Below are 19,316 nucleotides of genomic sequence, written 5' to 3'. Positions count from 1 at the left end.
GGTACACAGCTAAAATGTAGATTTTTCATAAGGTAGAATGCATGACTCCTGGAAAAAGATGTTTGAAGTATGAGATGTTAAATGGAGACACACAGTACACTGATGAAGTTCTGAGAGGAAGTGACTGACCTATTGTCCGGAATTTTCTCTGCCAGGCCAAAGTCTCCAACAACAGCAGTACAAACGCCATTCTCCCAACTCACCAGACAATTCTACACAAACACACAGAGATAAATATACATTAACATTTGGCTGTGCACACGCCACATAATGTTTCTTTTGTGTGTGCATGAGCATACCTTTGAGGTGAGATCTCTGTGGAATATACCCTTGCTGTGGAGGTACTGCAGTCCTCGTGCGATGTCCAGGCCGAGGCCCATCTTCACCGCCCAGGACAGGAACACATCACTGTCCAACAGCTGCTCCAGGTTTCCACCATTAATGTACTACACAAAGGAAAGATGCACACAGATGTGAAGAAAAATATCAATCCAGCTCGGTATCTCAACTCTGCTCCTTTACCCATCAAGAACTATTCATACTGTTCATGTAATTTTAACAGAGAAGGTAGATGGGTTAAGGGAAGGGAAAGTGGTATCATTGAGTGCTACTAATTTCTTCCATAGTGTTTTCTATTTTCCTGTTCTTGCTTTCCATCCTCGTGTCTCTGGTCCTCCCTCTGAAGATGTGACGTAAGGAAACAAGGACAGAGACATTAACTTATTTCCCAAATACTGACAGAAGAACCACTTTAAAGCAACTTGATTTGGTGCCTAGTTGTGAGGCAGAACATCCCTTACTTCAAAGAATCTTCCCAAAGAAGTCTAACTAAGTGCAATCTCCTCAGACAGTGAATGTCATGCTGAGATCAAGTTGTTGGATTGCTGCATACCATAGTGAAATTCCTATGAATTAAGTTTGTACTTAGACACCAGCTGTCCAATGGGTCTGTGATGCTCTTGCACATACGCAGGGCGTCCCAAAAGTGTCCATAAATAACTCTCTACAAAGAACATTTGTATGCCAATGAGCATAAGGCAAAGCCTTTTGGAATAATGTGCTCTGGACAGACGAATCAAAGATAGAGTTGTTTGGCCACAGTAACAGCAGGCATGTTTGGCACAGACTAAAGACAGCTTTTCAGGAGAAGCACCTCATACCAACTGAGTGGAAATGGCACAGTGGTGGAAATGTTATGGTTTGGAGTTGCTTCACTGCCTCAGGGACCGGACAGCTTACATTCATTGATTCAACCATGAATTCTGCATCATATCAAAGAGTGCTTGAAGATAATGTGAGGCCATCTGTCCGAAAGCTGAAGTTGAACCGAAAAAGGAACTTTCTACAGGATAATGATCCTAAGCGCACTGGAAAATCCACCAAGGAATGACTCAAAAAGAATAAAAATGGAGGGTTGTTGAATGGCCTAGTCAAAGCCCGGATTTGAATCCCATTGAAATGTTGTGGGGGGGATTTGAAAAGGGCAGAACATGCAAGAAAACCCTCAAAGATCTTGCAAATGAAAGAAAATTGCATGGAAGAGTGGTCAAAAATTCCAGCAAGCCTGGTGGACAATTATGCAAAATGCCTACAAGAAGTTATTTCTGCTAAAGGGGGCATATTTCTGTTGAATAAATGACTGAAAAAGCTCATTTTCCATGTGGTTTTGTTCAAGTATATCAACTTTATTAATGGGCACTGTTTCAAACATGATCAAATGTTCGCAGGTAGGAAGCACCCGAGTACCCTCCCGTCGAGTTATTCCTAAAAAAACACTTGGGTCTTTAAAAGGTGGAGGTAACATGCTGAAAACTGTAGGCTCAAGAGACTCGAGGCAGTTACTGGGAAGCAGCCAATATTCCATTAGGAACTGCAGAAAGCTGGTACAGCAGAGAGATCTAAACAACATCAACAACAACAACAAACTGAACCTTTTACGCTGAAATTTTTTGGCACGTCATAATCTTCAAGCTGTCATTTTTTAAACAAAAATGTTGTGTGTGAAAATAGAGCACTGCTTTGGTTTTCCACTGTGTACCGATTTAGTATGGAAGTGTGATGGGTGAAATCAAGAATCAGACAGTACCTCTGTGAGAGCATGGAGGTGTCCCTCGTGTACACACACTCCCACAAACCTGAGAAGAAAACACACACACACACAAATATTCATTAGAACAAGAATACCTACAACATGTTCTTGCAAGAAGAACCACAAAGATGATGTGGGTGTGTGAACAAAACACAAGCTGTAGCATGTTATGGGAACAAAACATTTCCAACCCGAGTTAAATGTTATCTTAAGGCAGTTCCATCAATATGGATATTAGCTGGCGTATGTGCCTGGCAGGATTCCAACTCTTAATGCTCAACACAATGAGTGAAGAATGTGTCATGTGTCATGTCACCCTCACCACCAGTACATACAGGGGATAAATACTTAGAGATGGCTGATTTTTATAGAGAAAATCTGCAGAAAATGATGTGTTCACATAAATAAATAAACAAACAAACAAAAGCAAACAAACAGCATTTTCTGCTCTATAGAACAAGTTATATGCAGCTATATGCAGCGTTCTAGTGAATAAAGTGGAGAATTGTACATATTATTTTTGCATTAGTCTGATTGTTGTCGCAAAAGGGTTTTTTGTCACAACAATTTTAATGTACACCGTAGGTGTGCTACTCCAGCAGTTACACAGAGATTATGGGAAAGTAGAGCAAACATAAAATGGAAAATACCACTGCCACACCAGTGAAAATTTGCATAATGGTGTGAGAGATCAGACAAATAAATATTATTGGGTTTCAGTATCAAACATTTTATATAACCACTTTGTATAGATGGACTACTAATGGAAATTCGCATACTAGTGCAAGAGATAGACAAATAAATGTCCTTACAGATTTTCTGCATTAAACGCATTACAACATAACCAATTTATAAATATGGACTTCCTCCATTTCCGTGTGTCCTGTATCTGGCTTGGCTGCTGATCAGATTTCAACCGCATACATTTATAGTTCTAGTCAAATGCGCTTGAAATCTCATTACTGACTGTGTGTAATATGCAAATCAGCAAATCAGACTTGATTACCAATGTCCAATGGGGTTCCTTGTTTCTAGTTGTTTTAGGCAAAACATGATCGTCGCATTGAACTTGATCATGTTTGTACGATGTATGAATTCTCTTTCCTGAAAACAAGGCAGATTTCGTGAACTTCATGCGTTATGACGTAATGTACTGGAAGAGTGCTTGGCTGGTTTATGTGGCTTAGGGAAACAGATGTATTTAGAGTTGTATAACATGAGGCTAAATGTATCTCAGACCTTCTGACTTAGTTTATGTGATTAGATTTAAATCTGAACCCTGCAACACTTTCACTTGCATTTTATCTGAATATACTGCTGATGCATGGAAAGATCAGACAAACAGTGTTCACATTTTACAGACCGGACAGCACAGTCAAAACGGCTCTATAGAAAGCTTCAGCTAAATAATCAGGTAACAAAAAGGAGACAATACTAAACTAGAATAAGTCATACCAAGCCATAGTCTGAAAAAGTTAAACAGCACCAATGTTATTGCATGACAATCTTTTCTCTAGCACAGTGGTTCTCAACCTGGGGGGTTTTCGGAAGGGGGGGCACAAATTGTTTAAGAAAAAAAAACAAAAGCAAAAGAAGAGAAAAACCCCCACACTGACAGGGCATCAATTGTGTATTTTATTGCTTTTCAAATAGAATGTGCATAAATGAAAAACCCTGCGTTCCCTCTTCCTCTGTATTTTCTTTTTGCTGGGGAGAGGCGGAGCTTAGCCTGCCTTTATTCATGTTCCATACCAGTATGTTGAATAGTTTTATAAAAAAGTCATAAAAGTTGTTTTTTTAAATCATAAAAATTCTTAAAAGTAATTTTTAAAAGTACAAAAAGACAACTAAAAAAAAAAACTATCTATCTAGATTAAGTTTATATATATTATACATAGACATACATACATACATACACACACCTAATCTAGATTTTTTACATGCCACATGATGAAATATTGGTGAAAATACTTTATGTTTCCAAAAATAAATGGACTTTGTAAAGTATTTTCAAGGATTTTCAGTAAACATTTCTAGATGCAGCACAGTGTGTGGTGGATGAACCTGAGGATGTTGGGGTGGCTGAGACGGTTCATGAGCTGCACCTCTTTCAACATGTTGGCCCGGTTACTGGCCATAGTGTTCATCTTCAGCGCCATGACCTGCCCAGTAATCCTGTGTTTCACCTAGAGAGAGTAAGAGAGAAAGGAATTGGACTGAGGCTTCCTGTCACAGACAGACACTTTGAAGTGTCCATTGACGTCTATTGCAGCTGGACACGGACACACACACACACTATTATAAACATCAAAGAGAGGCAGTCCTCAGACAGACCATCTGGGGAAAAGCACTGAAGTTTGATAGAACCACAGAAATTAACCAAGCATCCAAATCAATAAGTAATAATTTACAAATAAATAAATAAACTGGCAGTATTATTGTATTATTATGTTCTTTACCAACAGATGTGTCTTCTGGCATTCATTTTGCATCTCATCAGTACAATTGCTCTCATTAAAAAGCCACACACAGCCAATAAATGCACAGCGTTTATTTCACTCTCCACATAGGGGCTAAATCCAGTTCTTGATTTGGCCCGCACAAAAAACAAAATAGAATAATAAAAGTACCAGGATCTGATTCGAATATTTCAGAAGGTCATTGCTCATCTATCATGCAAGTTTACACTAGCTTTAATCTGGAGACGGAACACTGGGTGTCTTTAATCATAAACGTGCAGCAGCCTGGGAAATTCTTCACATAGTGTAATTCTGATGTTTTCATGTTACTCCAAAAGTCAAAAGAAAGAAAAATCACATTTAAAGCTTTAATTCTGACTGTGGAGCAGGAACACTGTGGGCATTTTGACAACCAGTTTCTGATTATAAACTGAAATGACTGGGATTTGTTTTGTTTCACTACATCACAAATCATCTCACTCCCTGATCAGAGCACGGCATTCACCGTGTAAGGAAATTACACTCAGCTAGCAAGGTTTTAGACATCTTTAAGCAGACTGACTGTTTTTACCATTGTGTTTATTACAACCCCAATTCCATAAAGTTGGGACAGTATGGAAAATGCTAATATAAACACAGAGGAGTGATTTGTAAATGTATTTTGACTTGTATGTAAACAATAAAAACCAAACACAATGTATTTGATGTTTTACCTAATCAACTGCATAGTAGTTTTTTTTTTTTTTAGATAAATGTTTATTTTGAAATTGACGCATGCAAAACATTCCAAAAAAGTTGGGACAGGGGCGATTTAGGACTAATAGCGATGTGACTAGTTGAAATAAGAAGGTGATGTGAAACAGGTCAGGCAATCATCTAATCATAGTATATAAGGAGCCTCCAAAAAAGGCCTAGTCCTTCAAGAGCAAGGATGGGTCGAGGCTCGCCAATCTGCCAACAGATGATCAGTGAATAATCCAAAGACTTTGAGAACAACATTCCCTAAATACAAATGGGTAGGAGCTGGGGTATTTCCCCTTCTATAGTGCACAATATAATTAAAAATTATTAAAGGAATCCGGTCAAATTTCGGTGCATAAAGGGCAAGGCCAAAAACCACTTCTAAATGCGCGTGATCTCCGATCCCTCAGACGTCATATAGTTTTTGGACAAAACAACCACAGTGTTCTCCGGGCCAAAGAGGAAAAGGACCATCCAAGCTGTTATCAGCATCAGGTCCAAAAGCCAGCATCTGTCATGGTATGGGGGTGTGTCAGTGCACATGGCATGGCACCTCTTTGAGGGCATCATTAATGCAGAAAGATATGTACACATTTTGGAGCAACATATGCTGCCATCCAGAGCAGGACAAACCACATTCTGCCCGGATTACAAACGCATGGTTGCATAAGCCGAGAGTGCGGGTGCTAGCATGGCCTACCTGCAGTCCTAACCTGTCTCCTATTGAGAACGTGTGGCACATTATGAAGTACAAAATAAGGCAACAAAGACCCCGTACAGGTTGTGCAGCTGAAGAAATACATAATGGATGAATGGGGGAAAATTCCTCTTGCTAAACTTAAACAACTGGTGTCTTCAGCACCCAAACGCTTAATAAGTGTTATTAAAAGAAAAGGTGATGTTACACAGCAGTAAACTATTTTGGAGTGTGTTGCAATCATCAGATTTGAAATGAGTGTATATTTTCATTCACAAAGTAAAACATCAAATAATGTGTTTTCAATATAGTACAGGGTGAACCGAATGATCAAATGACACACTGTGCCATAGTCGGTGACACACTGTTTTTTTTTTTTTTGCATTTTCCATACCGTCCCAACTTTTTCGGAATTGGGGTTGTAAACTGGCTCTTTACACACAATGATATTTGCAGGAAGTTTATGAGGTTAATAAAAAACATTTTCAAATAATTATAGTGAAATATTTATGGTTCATAAGTTGAGATCACAAAGCATGTTAGAGGCAGGGGGGAAAAAACCCAAATTTTAACTAAAGCCTTCTTTATAGGGAAAGAGTTTATTATGCTTTTCTTCTCCCATTGTAAACATACTTATTTAAACAATCTAGTTGTTAAGGTGACAGTGCTGTGTGTGTGTGTCTATAACTCGCACACGTGACTCAGAATCAACATCCTCCTTTTCCCGTCGTGTGCATGGACAACGTGACTGTGCGAGGTTGTGCAGCCTTTTATTTTCCAAAAGAACACTCAACACAACACACACCCCAGCCTGAAGATAGAATGGCAGAAGTTTCTCTCACTTCTCCTATTCAATGGCCCAGTAATTTACAGCAAAAGCAGGTTATAAATGTCCTCAGGACCCCAGGAGTCAGGTATGAGCAAAACTCAGCAGAATCTCCAGGGACACACACTCACCTTTAGTACTACATCTGCAGTGCAATCTATGAAGACATCAGCTGTTACATATCTCTCATGACTAAAAATCCTGCCATTTCATGCAACAATTCCATATCTTCTATCCCATCTTGGGCACACGGTGCAAAGCAGGAACACATGTCCGGATGGGATGCCAGTCTATCACTGGGCATAAACCATATGATGGCAAATACTATATATCTGATCCTGAATAAAGTGTTTATGTACAAAGGCATCTGGACATTCTCTTCACTTAATGAACAATTAGTTTCACTTCATTTTTTCGATCTGATATTACACTTGTTTGCAAACTACTGAGCCCCTATGAAATCTGTCCTGATATGAATATGTGATTCGGGCTGTTATTACCCATGTCACAATGTTTGTTATTTAACTGAGGTGCTTTAAATCCCAAGTAAATGCAGTATGATGTCCAACAAGGTTTTGTTTTAGGTCCCTTACTACTCTTTTCTTATATCCATCCATCTAGTTCACATAACATTAGCTTTCAATTCTATACTGGTGATCTACAATAATAATTTTTTTAATACAGTTTTGGTCAAATTCAATGGCACAGCTACTCATAATGAAAATATAATAAGATATAAATGCTTGGATCAATAAAAATGGCATTAAAATTCTGATCAACCTAAATTACTGATATTGAATATCAGGTCTGCCTGGAATTTTAACGTTGCTGAATTTCACCGTAAAGCTTGACATCTAGTCTGTGACACCAAAATATCACAGTTAAGGACTTCGGCGTTACTATTGAAATGATCAAGTTTTATCATTTCATTCCAATTTAAGAATGGTAAATGGTCTGCACTTATATAGTATCTTTTAACATTAGTTGTTCTACAAAGCACTTTACACTGTTTCTCATTCACCTATTCACACACACAAACACACACCAATGGCAGTAGAGCTGCCATGCAAGGCGCTAGCCTGCCATCGGGAGCAACCTGGAGTTCAGTGTCTTGCCCAAGGACACTTTGGCATGTGGAGGCAGGTGGGCCGGAAATTGAACTGCCAACCCTGTGATTAGTGGACAACCCGCTGTACCACCTGAGCCACAGCCGCCCCTGAATCACATATATGACTGCAGATCACTGAAAAAATAAAGCTAAAGCATGGCATTATAGAACACCTTTTGGATGCGGTAGGACGGGAGATTCACAGCAGGAAAGGCCCCCTGAAAATCTGCAAAAACTGCATGATGCAATCATGCCAACATGGACCAGAATCTGAAAGGAACGTTTCCAGCATCTTGTGCAATCCATGCCACAAAATATCTATATTATATTGTCATATCACCCAGCCCTAGACTGACATGAACCTGATCATCTCCAAACCTTGCAGTGTGCATCTGAGAACATCCACCAATCCTTTGAAGTCTGATTGCCTGGCTGCCGGCCTTGCTCACTCACTCTCTCTCACACACACACACACACACACACACACACACACACACACACACACACACACACACACACACACACACACACACGTGTCATAAATTCCAGGCTGTAGTGAGGAAAAGGTCACATCTGTGCAATAAAATAGTGGCGAAAGAACAAGAAGAACATGATCCAAGAGATAGTGGGCAATGGGACGACGTGTTATCAATCTCGCAATATCAGGTCAAGATAAATTTTATAACAGTGACAAAATGCATCGTTACTCACATGAACAAGCCACTGGCTGGAACAACTGCCTAAAGCTGCTATAACGCAAGTGATTACAGAAACTAACCTGTCTAGTGGGCATTCCACAACATTAAAGTAAAAACGTTCTTTAAAAAACATTAAACTGCTGAGAAATTTCTGGAGTATTAAAGGAATGAATCACTTCAGGATGGTGGTGATAGTAAATCCACTTTGTGATGAGATTCATCACACCACCCGAGTATTGATGACTTTCAAGTAAAAGCATGCATATTTTATTGCTTACAGTTTTGCCCATCCATAATCCCCATTGCTAGCATGTACACAATCTTATGTCTCTATTGAGTTCTAAATTGCCTAATATCTCAAACTCATAATCCACTTCACTTTAAGGTCTGACTTAAAAGAGAACAAGGCTGCCTCCTTCTTAAAGAGTAAAGCACCCTGTGACAGATGATACTATTACTAGGGTTAGACACAGGGATAGATGCACACTTGGACATAAGAGTTTTTAAAAAAAACACACACACACCATCTGTGAATGTCCAAACACTAAGTGTCTACATGTAGATTACACACAGCTCCATCAGGAATGTTCTCATATTGCTACTCCAGACTGTTTAGTCTAATCCTGAGAGTGCATCACACCCACACACAGTCACTGTAAACATACTGCCAATTACAGTACAGTGAGTGTGTGTGTGTGTGTGTGTATATATACATGCTCTTTTAGGCCAAGGGTGGAGTAATGCAAACATCTACAGTAACACTCACGCACTTCAGACTCAGGCCTCCGTTTGGCTCATTTAGTATATTATATATATATATATATATATATATATATATATATATATATATATATATATATATATATATATATATATAAATAAATGTCACCATCACAGGTTTAGCATACCTGCATACAGATTTGTAGATTTTTCTGTGCAACATGAGATTAAACTACAGTTTACAGAAGCTTAAAGTCTCACTTTGTTTGGAAAGCACCAGACCTGGAAAAAGGTCGACGAGTGCTATGACTATTTACTACGATCAAAAACACGTTACATTAAAAGGTCCCTTCAACTGACTTTATTGAACATATTAGTTAACTTATAACTGTGATTTCATGCTCGCCTGACATGTACGACCAGTCATTAAATGTGTTCACAAGCATTACAAAAGACAAATAAAGCTTGGAAGGAAGTAGCAGAGACTGTTGTTGCCTCTGGCTAGTGCAGTTAGCTTGCTTTGCTAATCTGCCAACAAGGCTAGTACAAAGCCTAGCGCATGTAAATCAAACAACAAGTTCTTCACACAGATTAGTGTGGTATTTAATTTCAGCTACTTCAACTACTGCTTATACTACTACTACTAATACTTAAACCACTGTGATCTACAAACAAAAGCGACCTTACAGTTGCTAATGTGAATGTAGGGCCACATAGTAAGTAACATTTGTATTCACTGATCTACATATTTTTTTTAATAATAATAATAATAATAATAATAATAATAATAATAATAATAAATAAATAAATCAACACCTGCATTAACCAAAGTTCATCTAATCAATGAAGAAATTAAATGAAATCCGCGTACCAGTTTTGTAGGTTATACAAATTGCATTTACTGAATGAGCTGATCACAAATAAAATATAAATGATACCAATGATCAAACGATCAGAGTCACACTGTGCTTGAATTCCAGAATTTGAATTTAAAAGTTCAGAATGTTCTTATGTCATAATAATTGAGAACAGAGAAAGTCTTGAGACCCATGGTCTAGACCCATTCATAGTCTTTATGAAGACACCAAAAGTTATCAGCCATTATTGTTTACATTGTGTTCATTGAAGCATGAAAAAATGCTTGCGCGGACTCTGATCTTTCTTTCGTGGGTATTCACAGTAATACAGTGATGAACTTATACTAATTTTCATCAACATCACTTAAATACTGAAAACTCACAGAATAGACATTATACATTAAGAATTATTAATATTATTGTTATATTATTATATTAATGTTAGAGCCATTACTAATGAGATGTTGAAGAAATCTGACAGTAAGTTAACAATGAAATTCCCTCAGCTGGGCGACCGCCATTACTCAAAGCCTATTGGCTGATTTCGGTCATGTGACTGGACTGTGATCATTTTTCCATAGAATGCCTTTATTTTAAATGGAAAATTCTGTGACCCTCATCTTTCCATCATCCAAGTACATTTATGAGACCATTCTTCAATGCTCAAGCAACTGCCGTGGATGCACAACTCCAATAATACAGTTTTGTGACTCTGATCGTTTTTTCATTGTGGTCTTCAGATCTGTCCTTAAGGCAACTTGTAGCCTGTGACATGAACATGTGCAATCATTTTAAATACAACTTAACATTCAGTTCCTGTCATCAATTATTAAATAAATAAATAAATAACTAAATAAATAAATAAGGTAAAACCCACAACAGAAGTGAATGTTCTTTGAATTTATAAAGAAATGTTTTTCCGTGATCCGATTTTCAGGAGAAAAAAAAAAATGCTTTGACTTGCGTATGGGAGCCTAGCTTTAAGGTCAAGTTACTGCAGAAGGCTATACTAACGAAACACATGCAAACCACACTAAACGCATCTGAAACATCGGCGATGAGGGAAAGAATTTGCATCAACATGCTTCTCTGAATGCACTTCATCTGCAATGTGCTGCTTCAAGCTCTGTTTCCATGCACATCTGATAGACTTGAAGATGGAGTCTTATCGTCGTTGTGCTCCGACACACTATAGAGCTGGATGTGGATACGATCATTTATCCCAATGATGCAAGTGTTGCATTAAATCAGATAATAATCACTGACTAAAGCAGAAATAATGCAGTGATTTGGGTATGCAGCTTGTGAGACTTATTTCTGGTTACAGTCAAGACCCAGTTGATAAAAAGTTGGAGAATCCCTTACCACTACCCTAAAGCGTTCCTACCAGTGACACACCCCCACACACCTAGTACACAACATGCAGAAACAAGTCAAAACACAAAGCACAGAAACACTACACTGAAATTGTATAAAACACACACACCCACACGCAGTCCTTTTCTGCACCACTAGCAGTGCAAGCCCAGACGAGAGAGAAAGAGACCAACAGACAGTGACACCGAAAGGGGGGAAAAAACCTCTGCAACTCGTGTCAAAACTAGCCCACAAATATTTTTAAAACCTCAAAACTCTGCTCCAATCTCAAATCTCCAAACACAACACATCTTCAACCAATGGAATTGACCAGGCTCCTGCCACGGACACGTGACTAATGGGATTGCGATATTTTCCCCTACCAGCAAAATTCCCTGCTACACACTGCTGGATCTATATTTAACATAAGCAGAGTCATGCAGGCTGGAGCAGGAAGCTGACCGCTCGCTTGCGTGGAGCAGCTCAGGAACTCGTCTTCCACAAACCTGTCACTTTTCTGGACTGGCACAAGCCCAGCACACAGCACTGACCCACATTAACCCCGAACACACACTTTACTGAGGCTCTGAAAGAAATGTTGTTCGAAATGCAGTCTTTTAGTGGGTTTTTAAGAGCGGGTTTATCAGTTTTTGTTTTTGGTTGTAGTTTTCTATAGAACAGCTTAAACGTTGTTTTGAAAGCTTCCCAAAATAAATAAATAAGTGATGAAAAACAAACAAATGAGAAATACAAGAGCTTTCGGGAATACTATTGATCATCTTGTTTACACGTTTCATTTCAATGCAAAAAATTTTTTAAAAATGAATGCAACATACACAGACCCTGACCACTGTCTGTTAGTTATCAAACACTGTCTGATAATGAGTGGACGTGCACTCCTAAACAAGCGCACGCACACACACCCACCCACACACACGCATGCACCTTATACTCTGAATACAAGCATTAGGTTAAATTCACTGATATGGTGGCAGGCCAAAAGGATTTATTAAAAGCATGAACATGTGAATAATTATTAGTGACATTAGGCTACATTTAGCTGAAAGGACCCGGGCTGAATGGCGATGCATGGTGGCCCATTCGGAAGTAGTTTATAACCCTGCAATGTGTTAGCATCATTAACAAATAACTGGCTATCGCTAACATTACACGGAGCATAACGTTAGCTGGTTTCACGGCCACAACACCAGCTGCCTCAAACAAAAATAATATAAACCGTCTTTCAGGTGCTTCGCCAAATTCCAGGTGTTTCCTCGCTTTGTTTGAAATGAACGATAGCGTCGGTTTCACACCAGAAACCGATACTAGCTTTCCTCTCTTTTCCTCTCAACGAGACGGGACAGAGGTAAACTTTTTAAGCTAAGCTAAACTTCTGTAGTTTTTCCCGTGTGCTTGTAGGCGTTCCTTTTCTTCTTCACCACTTGTGGACCGACTAAAACACTTGCGCGTATTTGCTTCCCCCATCAGGTCCGGAAGAATCGCAACCTCGGTACTTCCGGTACAATCGGTACCAACAGAAATGCTGAAAAAGAAGTACCGTCACGTTTTAAGAATGTTGGTACCGACTTGGTACCAAAGTATCGGTTCTCGTGACATCCTTAGATTAAGGTAATTAAAAATTACTGTTTACATGGTAGTTTCTTAATTAGAGTATTAATCGGGTTAAGAGTGGATTATTTTTGTCCATGTAAACGCACTGAATGTTAATAAAGTTATGATTATTTTAATTAGCTTAAATTGTTTGTTCTCTTGTTTTCATTTGAAACTCAGACTTTTTTCATTTTATTTAGTTTAAGTGTAGATTTGCTCGTTATTATTGCTAGTGATTTCCTTTTCTGTAGACAGATTGAAAGGAGCAATTTTGTGTGTCAATATGTACAGAAAATGTTATTGAATCATACAGAGCATGTGGTCGAACATTTCCACAGTTCCTCACTCACTACTTTGGTTCCTACTTGCTGTTTAACACACAAAAATGCATTAAAAACTTAGAACTGTGGTTTGGTCTGATCCTGGTTTTATGTCATTAAATGTGTAGAGAGACATTACAAAAAGAAATGGTGCTTGGAATAAAGGAGCAGAGATCGTTGGTGAGTGTATGGAACTCGCACAGCTAGCTTACTTTGCGAATCTGCTAACAAAGCTAGTATGAAGGGGAGCACGAAACATGTAAATAAAACAAGCAATTTTATATACACACACACACACACACACACACACACACACACACACACACACACACACACACACACACACACACACTGTCCACTTTAATAGGAACACCTGCTCACTTATACAGTTATCCAATCAGCCAATCATGTGGCTGCAGCACAGTGCATAAAATCATACAGATATTGTACAGGTCAAGAGCTTCAGTTAAATGTTCACATCAAACATCAGACTGGGGAAAAGGTGTGATCTCAGTGACTTCAACCATGGCATGGTTGTTGGTACAAGATGGGTTGGTTTGAGTATTTCGGAAACTGTTGATCTCCTGCCATTTTCTCACACGCGTCTCTAGAGTTTATACAGAGTGGTGCAACAAACAAAAAACATCCTGTGAGCTGAGGGTCTGGAGGCTGAAACACCTTGTTGACGAGAGAGTTTAGATGAGAATGACCAGACTGGTCTGAGCTGACAGGAAGTCTATAGTAACTCAAACACTTTTTACAACCATGGTGATCAGAAAAGCATCTCAGAATGCACAACACATAGGACCAACAGCAGAACCACATCAGGTTCCACTCCTGTCAGCCAAAAACTAGAATCTCTCTCTCAAACACTACTTCTGTTTCTAACTGGAACTTAAGAAAAATTGTCAAGCGACTTGTCATAAACACAGGGTCACACACAAAAACAACAACCCAAATCCACATACAGTTCCAGTATGTGGTTGGACCTACATGAGTCAAAATACCAAAATACAGAATTTTCACCAAATATGCTGAAATCCTCACAGCCATACAGCATCTCACTCCAGGAACTTCACATCGAAGTGTGAGCTGAATTACAGACAGCTTGTTTAGGTCAGAACCTGATTCTTTCCACAGAGAGAAGACACATCTTAACCACTTGTGCATGCTGGAGCTGTATTCGGTTACTACTTCTTCCACAGAAATCCGAGCTGTCTGAAAACCCAGAGAACTATGTAACGATTAGCCAAAAGTAACAAAGAAATGTTTTCACACTAAGCTTTCACATATCATTAATTATCTACATTAACTAAATCATTTAGATATATTAATCCTGAATTCATTTCAGCCAGCTGCAAATCTCATAGAAATAGACATTTTGCTGACATTCATGTTACCAGATTCAAGCACTACATCCTGTAAATACCATGATGTACAATCATCGAACCATTCATCCAGGTTTATTATATAGTGTTAAACAATAATGTTTACATGCATCTATCTGGCTTAACTGCTTCTCAGCTTATTTGGCTCTTGTATCAAGAAGCTCTTCACTAGCTAAACACTCCCAAGCTGGCTGGTCCATGTACATTACATTCAGTCATTTTAATTTCAAAAACAATCGCAAAACAAAGCAAATTGCTTTCTATGTTATTTGTTTTTCCTGGCATGCACTAAAATACATATTTTTTTCATTAAAATGGTCTGTAGTACAGTTCTGGCACTGCAGTACATTTCAGTGTAAAGACTCGACCATGAAGTACAAGAAAGCTATTCTACAGGTTCTTTTCAATATGTGTACTCTATAAAATTATTCTGTATTCATAGAAGATGTGATAAAACGGTATCAACATATGGAGAAATACATTTTGGTTGATCATAAAATATTCTTAAATTGCAACACTTGGAAAATTCTACTGACTTTTTTTTCGCAAATGGTTAAAAAAAAAAAAAGCGCAAGATTTACGGTCATGTTCTTGCTTGGGTTTTTTTTGTTGTTGTTTTAAAAAAAAAAAAGAAAAAAAAAAGAAGAAGAAGTGACCCATATTAGCAGTGCATCAGGCACTAACGGCAACCTTTAACCTACCCAGTAACTGCTGAAATGCATCCAGTTCATTCAAGATCGTTCTTAATTTAAGCCCAAAAATAAATCTGAAGTGATGAAAAACAAACAAGAGCTTTCTGGAACACTATTCAGACTATTTCTACACTGTGTTCAAATCTCCATCCACTGTTTTTCTTTTATTTCAGTACATTATTTTACATCAGGTTTTAATTTACCAGTCCCCCCTCTTCATATTTTGCTGTTCTACACATTAGGTTTAACAATATAACTAACTAGCCACAATAACGGCAATGTGTATAGAATATCACAAAGCATCATTTAAGCAATTATTAGCGCACTGCTACTAATTGTGGCATATCTTTGAGACAGCTTAAGTCACAAACTTAACACTCAGTTAATCTGCAGGCTTTCCTGATTGCTCCAAATCCAGGACAGATCATCTTGCACTTCATGAGAAAAATACAGTACGTTTTGTTTTCGTGGTTGGTTGGCACTTATTAAAGCAATCCTCTTCCAGTAAGGAGGAGACACTGAGCCAGAAGAACTCTATGGGGAGGCAGCATGCAGAGAGTTGGAGTGCACTGCGAAACAAACAGTACCTGAAGTATGTGTCGTGGCAGGCGCAAGCACCTCGACACTACTCAGTCTGTCCATGGCAGAAATCCATCAATCCTACAAAAGATCAATGTAACGATGGTGCAATAACTCAAAACAAATACATTTAATCTTTTGTATTTGTTAGTGGTAGAACTACACTGCTGAAGCTATGGAGAATAAAAGACAAGGTATTATGAAGGTATCGGTTATCACCGGCCTGAAACGCGAGAAACGCCAGCATGTTTGCATGCATACTGAACTCATCAATGGTGGTGATTTACACAGTGCAGAGTTTTATTGACAGGAAGGTGTCATCATGTGATATTCTAGATCAGCAAGCTGAAATTGGATGGAAATGACTTGTCATATTTCTTTCACTCTTTCATAAACATCCAAATACCAACCCACACACACACACACACAGGTTCGGTGTTCAGTGCACCTGCATAGCTTGTCATCAGTTATCTCTATTTCATCTGATACACCCACATCATCACTCACACTCGTGTTATTATGTAAGAGGGCATAGGTGTCCGTTTCTTGATAGAATACAATACAATAGTGAAAGTGTTGGAGCAGCTACAGCACTGACACTCCAGCACCTCGTAGAGCTGTTCACAAAGCAGTCTCCAAGCCCGACACTCTTGAAGCCGTTATAAAGACCACAAAAAAAAAAAAAAAAAACTGATCAACTGATCTCACTTGCAACACACGGGTTTCCTGTTAAGATAACGAGAAGCCGGACGGAGCGGTCACACTGAATGCGGAAAAAACGTATAAATGTCGTTTGTAGCAGAGTTCACGTGAACTTAACACGAATTCCTGATCCTTAAAAGCATGACTGAAAGAAAACATGAAGCACGAGCCCTGCTCTCTTCTTTCCATGCAACTTTCAACATTCTTTTACTTTGAGTAAAACTATGAAACAATGCAAGTTTGGAGGATGGATAGGTTTTGCGTGCTAAAATGACTGATGAGGCATCAGCTGATCGTGACTTGGTGCGACTTATGTATAAAAAGTGGTTCATGTACAAAACTAATTCCTTATAAAAAAGTCCATCGATCCATCCATTTTCTGTACCGCTTATCTTACACAGGGTCATGGGGGAGCCTGGAGCCTATCCCAGGGAGCTTGGAGCAGGAGGCAGGGGACACCCTGGACGGGGCCAGCCCATCACAGGGCACAATCACACACAATTTTACACATTACGGACAATCTGGAAATGCCAATTAGCCTACAACGCATATCTTTGGACTATGGGAGGAAACCAGAGTACCCGGAGGAAACCAACGAAGTACCGGCAAACTCTGCACACAAGGCGCGAATTCGAACCCTCAATCATGGAAGTGTGTTAGCATGTTTTCTCATTTGTAAGTGGCTTTGGATAAAAGCATCTGCTAAATGAATAAATGGGGGGGGGGATCATTATATATATATAAAAATCATATATAAGCTATATGTGTGTGTGTGTGTGTATGTATGTATGTATTTATGTATATGTAAATATATAAGCCATTACTCAATTCATTCAAATGAATAATCGCCTACTTAAAATATTTACGTTTGCAGACTCGTGTCAAACTACACATGAAAAGCATCCACATGATCTCAGAACTGCATCAGAGGTCTGAGCATAAGCCTATACACAACGCCTGTCCAACACTGACATCCGTAAAGTAAACAAGTCAGCTCCCTGCGAGATTTTGCTGCCAAATTATGTGAAACATCAGAAGCATGATAACAGCATTCTGTAAGACACAGATTCCCAACTCTCGCCCTGGAGAAACCCTGGATCTGCACATTTTAGTGTTTTACCTGCTCTAACACACTCACTTCAACACAGGAAGGCCCGTAAATTATCTGAATAGTTGAATTGGGTGTTAGAGAAGGAAAAACACTAAAATGCGCAGGACATGGGGTACTCCAGGACCAGGGTTAGATACTGGTGCTTTAAAACACTGCCACTTATGTCCATGTACAATTCCTGTGCTGTGTTCGTGAAATTATGCATCCATTGTAAAACATAACATCAGCGAATCAGATCAGGAAATGTGTCAAATCTGACCTGGTACCAATCCAGCGTTTCAGGCCAGTAACTGCTGAGATACAGATAAATATTACAAGATCAGTGCATGGTTTGGAACTTATTGAATATGTTAATGTTTGGTAAGAAGGTCTGGTCTGCCGTGCTTTCATATCAAGAGCTTCAACATCCACTTTTAAAACTTTTGAGCCTATTTACAGACATTATCTCAAATTTTGGGAATCTCTGGCTAGTCTGTACTTTTAGGCATGCTAGTTTGCCGAGATGTCGGCATAACTCGAGCACATATAAGAAAAGAACAAAGAAAAAAAGGGTTAAATAGAAGGAGCATGTGACAAAGTTAAAGCAATATTGAATACATCACAATAGAAGGAGCTCGATTAGGAGTTTCAACTGTTTACATTTGATAGGATGTCTATAAATTATTCCTTGGGGACCGTCTATATACACTGCCGTGTGTGATCGTGTCCTGTCGCAAAATGCGGTGAAAACTCTCACACGACATTCATAATGTGATTAAGGTGTTTACATGTCTGTAATACACGTCCATAATGCGACTAAAACAGGAGTACTCCACCTGTCTTAATTCGATTAGAGCTTAATTCCAGTATGACCTTAATTAGATTAAGGTAAGTAAAAACTGCTGTTTACATGGTAGTTTCTTAATCAAAGTATGGTCTTAATCGGGTTAAGAGTGGATTATTGTTGTCCATGTAAACACAGCTATTGTGGAGATGAGTCAGAGATAGGGGTTGATAAGGGCATAATGACAAGCAGTACAAAACCCCACTCATAAATAAAGGTGCCAGACTGTAGGCAGACTTTTCCTTGTTGCTAGGGTGTCATCATTATCATCATCAAGGGTGCAGGTTTTGAACCTTTAATATGTATTTCAACTGGAAATGTGAACGCAGCGTAGCTTTAAAGTGAATTTACGGCACATAATTAGACCTTTGATATGCCACTAAAGCTTTCATTTAAAAAAGTTAAACAAAATGGATATCTTGTAGCTGGGAAACTGCACGTAGCCTTTAAGAGCTCTGAGATTAGTGGTCCAAATGTGCACCTTAAATGAAAGTTTTCCTGGGTTAAAGGCCCACCATAGTGACAAGGAAAGTACAGTT

The 19,316-nt window shown here is 38.8% G+C and overlaps 1 protein-coding gene across 2 annotated transcripts in view; it reads right to left on the bottom strand.

Moving 5' to 3' along the window:
- Window positions 1-19,316, bottom strand: part of tesk1b (testis associated actin remodelling kinase 1b) — a 29,765-nt gene that overhangs the window by 9,252 nt on the left and 1,197 nt on the right. Inside the window, exons 3-7 of one of the 2 annotated variants that reach the window (XM_047156488.2) lie at window positions 16,150-16,222; window positions 4,154-4,275; window positions 2,087-2,135; window positions 300-446; window positions 130-212 (exon numbers count right to left, since the gene is read on the bottom strand). In XM_047156488.2, coding sequence (XP_047012444.1) covers window positions 130-212; window positions 300-446; window positions 2,087-2,135; window positions 4,154-4,248 — 374 coding nt within the window. In that variant the 5' untranslated portion in view covers window positions 4,249-4,275; window positions 16,150-16,222. The remainder of the gene's footprint in view (window positions 1-129; window positions 213-299; window positions 447-2,086; window positions 2,136-4,153; window positions 4,276-16,149; window positions 16,223-19,316) is intronic. The other variant, XM_017472576.3, reaches the window with a different exon arrangement.

This window comes from Ictalurus punctatus, chromosome 7 (genome assembly GCF_001660625.3).
Source record: "Ictalurus punctatus breed USDA103 chromosome 7, Coco_2.0, whole genome shotgun sequence".
NCBI lineage: Eukaryota > Metazoa > Chordata > Actinopteri > Siluriformes > Ictaluridae > Ictalurus > Ictalurus punctatus.
Note: the sequence above shows the minus strand (reverse complement) of the source record. Positions and strands in the feature narration are given on the sequence as shown.